General features: G+C 28.8%; 1 protein-coding gene across 15 annotated transcripts in view; it reads left to right on the top strand.

The window, feature by feature from the left end:
• Positions 1-3,437: 3,437 nt before the first annotated feature.
• Positions 3,438-7,770, top strand: part of LOC6570295 (twitchin) — a 60,516-nt gene continuing 56,183 nt past the window's right edge. For 13 of the 15 annotated variants that reach the window (XM_043215868.1, XM_043215867.1, XM_043215861.1 and 10 more), the window contains exons 1-4: positions 3,459-3,538; positions 5,805-6,170; positions 6,846-6,867; positions 7,370-7,532. In XM_043215868.1, the coding sequence (XP_043071803.1) occupies positions 5,858-6,170; positions 6,846-6,867; positions 7,370-7,532 (498 nt within the window). In that variant the 5' untranslated portion in view covers positions 3,459-3,538; positions 5,805-5,857. Of the gene's footprint in view, positions 3,539-5,804; positions 6,171-6,845; positions 6,868-7,369; positions 7,533-7,770 lie in introns of all 15 variants that reach the window. The other 2 variants (XM_043215866.1, XM_043215855.1) reach the window with 2 other exon arrangements.

Raw genomic sequence — 7,770 nt, 5'->3', positions numbered from 1 at the left:
ATTTATACACGGTTGTAAATTATTTTCAGTAATATAATTTTCAGAAAAAAAGAAATATTATTTACAGAGGCTTTTAATTATTTGAAAATTAAAAACGTATTTAATTTGCAGAGTTATGTTAAATAATATGATTTAAAAAAAAAATAATAAAAAGTTTGTTTGACAGAGGGATCTGAATTTTTGTTTAATAATTAGCTTTAAAAATATTAGTCAATGCAATGCTCTCAGAAACCGGAAAGTATTATAAAGGCTATTATTATAAAAATTTATTTTATTTATTTAGATAAATTTTTTTTATTTTATTAAAGATTGTTAAGTTTCTACAGCTAAATTTCCAAAAGCCATCTGTCATTTATTCAAAATTGCCCAGCAGTCAAACAAATATTTATAGAATCTAATTTCAGACAACAGCCAAGGAAAATCAAGCAGGATTATAAGCTTTCAATTATTGCTCAAAAATTCAATTTACTCACAGCGACAGAAGGGTCCTTGATAAAGTTAAGTTAGGCAAACATTTTAATGAAGTTGCACACAATTGTGCTCAAGGACTATTGTATAATAATCCTTAACTCTCGCCGAATCCCAATTCGCTTATTAAAAATATTGCAAAGTGGTTGGTTGCCAGGCGAGAAGAGAGAGAGGGGGCAGAGGGTCACTCTGTTGGTTAAATCACTCGCATAAATATGAGCTGCATACTTGCCTTTATTACCCCTGTGTGTGTGTGTTTTTGAGTACCTCACACCCCATACACTTGAAAAGTTATAAATAAGTGCAGATTTCATTTCAGTTTTTTCTGCATTGAAGAAAATATTTTTGTTTAGAAATGTATTTCTTCAGAAAATAGTAAAACATTTACAAAAACTAGAAAAAAAGTATATTTGGTAAGTATATGATATAAATTTAACTATAAAATAAATCAATTCAAATGTGATATTAAAATGAAATGAAAACCTACAAATAAAATAACATTAAATAAAAAATGAGTGATCCAAATAACATGGAAAGAAAGTCAAAGAGGCTTTATAAATTGGGGTCTATTAAAATGTATTAAATTTTAATTATTATAAAATTATAATGAATATATTTATATATTCAATTTTGTTTTATTTATTTGAATTTAAACCTACTCAACATTATTTATTTATCAGGGAAGGATCTGAGTTCATTTTGCCATTTCTGCTAAAAGAGAAAAAGAATTGGCAACTACTTGTTAGCCCTGTTTGTGATGATTGCCAGTCATTAGTCACGTTATTATGCTCTACATATGTATATAATAGGTATATTATATATGTATACATATACATACATACAAGTTGTTGGTTATTAATAGAACATTTTCGTGCAAAAATGTCGTAAATAATGAATAAGAACTATAAATAAACGGCTTTTGTGTTCGAGAAAACACTTTCATATTTATAACAACCAAGCATACACATACATTGTTTTATTTATGTATTTTTCTATGCATGTATCTATATATGTAGATATATTTACTAGATATTACAATAGTGTTTTATATGATCAATCAGTCAAAACCATTTTGCAATTCTTAAATTGGGTTTGTTATTTTCTAATTATTTTTATTCTGACAAACATTTAAACACTATTATTAATTTCGTTTCGTATATTTAATTTATTATTCATTATAATTTTAAATTATTTATTAATTTCGTTTCGTATATTTAATTGAAAGACATTCATTGTAATTATTCAATTAATTATTAATTTCTTTTTGTAAATTTAGCAAATATCTAAAAAACGTAAAATTTTCTGGTTTCATTCTAGAAAATATGTAATTCTTTGTAGTTAAGCACAATTAGTAATTACAATAAATAATTTAATATTACTATTATATTATTATATATTAAATGTTATTATTTTTAATTATTTTTTTGTTCCTAATTTCCAATTGTTTTAAATTATTTTATTTATTTCTGCTGCTTTGTTTACACGCGCCCTAATCTAAAATAAACCAAAAATAGTCTATAATTTTTAGACAAAAATAGTCTATAATTTTAGACAAATGTCTATCACATGTCGCATGTTTACATATGCCGCAGCATAGCCGGCAAATCATGGGGTAGATCACCAACGATCGTAAGATGGCTGTACCTAATGGTAGTAAGACCCATGCTAACCTATGGGGTGATAGCATGGGGTGACAGGGCGCGGTTGATCACCGTAAAGAAGCAACTGCAAAAGTTGCAAAGAATCGCCTGTGTTTGTATGACAGGTGCAATGCGCACCTGCCCAACAATGGCCTTTGAAGCCTTAATGGAGCTCACACCACTCCACCATACCATAAGGTTCAAGCAGAAAGCGACGCTCTTAAGGATGTCAGCTGAAGGAGTTGGGGGCAATTACATCCTAAGCAATAAAGATGTCCAGCTCCTCTCAAATTAACTGCCCCTTCTATTGTAACCCAGGGACGAAATGAAAGCCGAATATATCTTCGAGCGTAATTTCACTGTTCATATGAGCAGTAAAAAGGATTGGGCAACTCTGGAAGAGGTCCATCCTATGAAACCGCACACCATAAAGTGGTACACCGACGGATCACTCACCAATCAGGGTACCGGCCTTGGAGTGGTGGGTCCTCGGGTATTCTACCATGAATCCCTGGGAACGCTCACCAGCATATTTCAAGCTGAGGTATGTGCGACAGGAAGATGTGCGGACTTCAACCTAAAACGGAACTATCGGAATACAGATATATCCATCCTATCCGATAGTTAAGCAGCATTAAATTCAATAACTAAAATAACATCTAAGATAGTCCAGGAGGCTCGTTCAAAGCTAAACCTGCCCTGCGATGGGTAACGAGACGGCTGATAGAAGACCTCAACCTAACAACGATCCTAGCATTCGCACGGGATCTGGGACTGATGGAAGAGCTATAGAAGGGGGCTCAGAAGGAGCACAATAGATCCAACAGGTCGCGGTGCAACTTCCCCAATACAAATACTAATAAAATTTTAAAGGGAAAAATAAGCCAAATTATATAAATTATAAATAAATTAAATAAATAGATTTAAAAGATCAATAAAAAAAAAATTATAATAATAATAATAGCATGCACAAATGAATTTCAAATAGTTTGCAAACATTCCGTTTACATTTGTTTACTTGAGTTTGTTGTGCGCTTTAATTATCAATACCTTTAGTTTTCAATACCTTTGTTTATTTTTCTATTTTTTTTCTTTTAAGAACCGTGCACAATAAATTCCACAAATCAAATCGAGAGAGAGAGAGAGAGAGAGAGAGAGAGAGAGAGAATTTAAAAGAGAATCGATAGAGAGAGAGAGAAGTGACGAAAGCGGCAAAAATGCTAATGCCCGATGCATGTCCCAATTGTCTGATTGTCCGATTGTCGGATCGCCCCGATGTCCGATGTTGTATGCTTATATTCAAACTGAACGAGATCAGTTTTGAAATAGAAACAGTAATAGATTAACACCCGTGGAGTTCACTTCGTTTCCACAGAAGGAACATTTCTTGCTGTGTGCTTTGCAGTCAGTGTGTGATCTGTAGTCTAGTTGTACGTACCAACTATATTATATATTATAGATATATATATCTATAGATATATATACACATATATATATATAAAATCCGTGTTTATGTAAAGTGAAAGTGCACTTGAAGTGAGCATGTCAATATTGTTTATAATTAAAAATAATTAAAAATATACATACATATTAAAAATGAATAAAATTGAAACGATAATTAATCAATTAATTATAAAAAAAAATACTACATCAAATTCTTACAAAAATGTGAAATATGCAATTTAACAACCAAAAATCAAAAAAATCAAAAAATCCAATACAAATCTATAAATAAATACATATTTACATACCGAATGTATGTCTAAATATAAACGCCTATATATACAGACATATACATATATATATATATATATGTGTGTGTGTGTGTGTGTGTGTGTGTGAGTGTGTGTATGTGTATGTATGCAGCTGCGTCTATTCGTGGAATTGTGTAACGGTTGTCGGGCATAAAAATAGAAATGTCTCATTTCAATTAATATAGTGATGACAAAAACTCAATACACATACACATTAATATATATATATATATATATATATATATATATATATTTATATAAACTTACATATACATAACTAAAAATGTCTGACCATGAAAAAATGATCAACGAAAATCGAGAAGTATTGATTATTAATATACCATTTCTTGCCAATGTGGAAACTAAAAATGAATATGTGTATCTGCCCGGATATTTCTTACACTTCTCCACACACACACATATATATATATATATATATGTATATAATATATATATATAAAGATGAATTCCACATTAGAATTGAGAGTGCTCTGCAATAATATATTTCCTATGAGTAACATATGCCAGATGTACAGATGTATATAGAAGTATGGATGTATATAAATATATATATATGTGTATATATATGTACATTAATGATGTGATTACATACATATCCAAGTTAAGTGTCAAACAAACAAAAACTATACATACACACATACATAAATACATACATAAATATATATATATATATCTATATATATACATAGATACATACCTCGCATGCATATCTTTTTTTCTTTGATATATATATATATGTATATATATAAGAAAAAAAACCGTGACTACGAAAAACTAAAAATAGACGAGAGCTACATATTTAAAATTTTCGTTTTCGGTTGGGGAATTTTTGTTGCTTTTTTTGTGTTTTTTTTTGTTCCATTAAAAAAATTAGAGCGGAGGAAACAGAGAGCAATGCGATCAAATTTCCATCTTCCAAAATATCGATGAGTCGTGCGCAATGTATGTATTTATATGTATGTATATGTATATATATATATATATATATATATATAAATATATTATCTAGGCTGTAGCCAGCTACCAGCAGCTGCATATTCTATTTGAACTATTAGCATACAAGTGTATGTTATGTATATAATATAATGCGAGCATTCAAAATTAAATGCTGTTAATGCAGCAGATTTTTATTGGTTGAATCCATTGAAAAAGGTTTATTAACAGGGTATTTAACAGGCGGAAGCAATCAATATGAGAAGTATAACAGCTGCCCATAGCGGCAATTGTTCTGCAATTGCTTCGGCTGTAAACCTTAATAGAGCATTGCAGAGCTTACACATTACACACATTGAACTATTAGCATACAAGTGTATGTTATGTATATAATATAATGCGAGCATTCAAAATTAAATGCTGTTAATGCAGCAGATTTTTATTGGTTGAATCCATTGAAAAAGGTTTATTAACAGGGTATTTAACAGGCGGAAGCAATCAATATGAGAAGTATAACAGCTGCCCATAGCGGCAATTGTTCTGCAATTGCTTCGGCTGTAAACCTTAATAGAGCATTGCAGAGCTTACAGTTTTCTGCTATTGTCTCTGTTATCCTTCTTTTATGTGTGCTTTTGGTTGCAATTTTAAAGACAGTTGTTTCTAATTAATATATATTTTACCTTGACTTATTTTTAATCAATGGCACAAATTTCATCAAGGTCGCATAAGAAAGAACCAAGCTATGGTCCAAAAATATTGAATATGAATTTAGAAAATAATGTTCTTAAAAAAACACTGGAATATTAGATAAATTTAATCAGAATTTAGGAATTAAACTGGATTTTGAAAATATTAAGCGGATATCTGAATAATAATTATACATTGATGTAATTTACTATCATAACTAAATCTATAGTTAAGGGAGATATATTAAAAATATTCCATTTCCATTTCCGATTTCTGTTATTACTATTTTTTTGTGCGTTAGAGCTTAAGAGCCTGAGCCGTTGAAAACGAAAGCAGACAACGAGATCCCTCAGCATGGGGGTGGCTGAAGATTTCGCTCCCAGCTTTGTGAAGAAGCCACAATTGCATCAGGAGGACGATGGCAATCGATTGATATTTGAGTGCCAGCTGCTTTCGTCGCCCAAACCGGATATCGAATGGTATCGCAGCGATAACAAACTAACAGAGGATGCCCGTACCAAATTTAAAATCCAACCGATCGGTGACAATAAGTTTACCGTAGTATTAGAGCTCGACGATGTACTCGAAACCGATGCTGGCCTCTACAAAGTCAAGGCTAAGAACAAATCGGGCGAAGTTTCCGCATCGATTAATTTAAATTTCACACGTAAGTATACATAATATATAAGTATTTATCTGATATATATATATATATATATATATATATAGTATATGTATATTATGTACATTATATATATAATATATATATGTATATTATTTTTTATATTTATAATTTATATATGTTATTTATTTATATTCTATAATTTTTTTATTTATAATTTCTATTATCTATTATATATATGATTTATATATATAAGAATATTTAACGGATATACTCGTATAACATATTTAGTATTTTATTTAACATCTTAATATATATAAATATTTTTTTTTAAGTTTACAATATATTTTATTATTTCTTAAATTTTCAATTGATGTCCTTAATTTAACTCTTCTGAGATCATATATAAGATTTTGTTTTATTTATTTATATTTTGTTATTTATTTTTATTTATAATTTATAATTTATTATATTTATGTTATATATATTTAAGTATACTCAACTGATATACAATATATTTTGTATTTTATTTTACATCTTCAAAATTTATAATTTTTTTTAATTTTCAATTTAGATTTATACTATATTTAATATTTAATTTGATCAATTATATTTGGTTATCTTTTAAATTTACAATTTTTTTATTTAAATAAACTCAAGTCAAATTTACAATTTATATATTCAATATATATATTTTCTTTTATATATTTATGCGCTCAGCTGCTGATGAACCCAAAGAAAAGTAAGATACATGAATTGAGAATCTGTTTTGCACACGCTTACTTTAACAAATGGCGTCACTATGAGAGCAGCATAGCCATAAGCAACTATTATTATTACTATTAGCGCAATTACTATTATTATAATTTTATTAAATATTTAGTGCTTGAATTGCGCATCCCAGTTTTATAATTAAAATGCTTCTTTTTTCTAACAAGTGGGCAAGCTTTCACTATTTGAAGACTCAAGGTGAGTCGAGCGAAATTCCTCGAGCCTCCCCCCCATACTTAATGTTTGTAAACTTGACTAATTAAAGGGTACTACTACTAATAATATTAAATATTATTAATTAATAGTAGTAGTAGTAATTATTACTACTGATAATATTAAATATGTTTGTATAACAAATTTTGTATGCTTAAAAGATCCCTTTTTTGTACTAAATCAATCAATAAATTACAACTAGAGTTATCGATATATATATGGTTATGATATATATAATAATGCCTATTGAATTATTGCAGACAAATCGACGGTTTCGCGCCGACATTCGCGAAAAAACCTGCCATTCGACAAGAGGAAGATGGAAAACGGCTTCTTTTTGAGTGCAGGGTTAATGCAGATCCCGTACCTAATATTACATGGTTCCACAATGGCACGCCCGTTCAGGAATCACCCAGACATAAGGTGCGACATATACCCCATATATATATATATATATATATATATATATATATATATATATATATATATATATTTAATATAATTTAAATACTACTTTTGCTATTTATTTTTCAATTAAATTGTTCAAAAAACATTTGAAAGAAAAAGAATAAGTCAAATGTAAAGAAAAACATGGAATAAAACTATTGTATAATAAAATAATAATAAATTAGAATACAAGTATAAATGAGTAACTAAATTT

Source organism: Drosophila grimshawi, unplaced genomic scaffold (genome assembly GCF_018153295.1).
Source record: "Drosophila grimshawi isolate 15287-2541.00 unplaced genomic scaffold, ASM1815329v1 contig_80, whole genome shotgun sequence".
Lineage (NCBI taxonomy): Eukaryota > Metazoa > Arthropoda > Insecta > Diptera > Drosophilidae > Drosophila > Drosophila grimshawi.
This window is presented reverse-complemented; position numbering and strand designations above follow the sequence as displayed.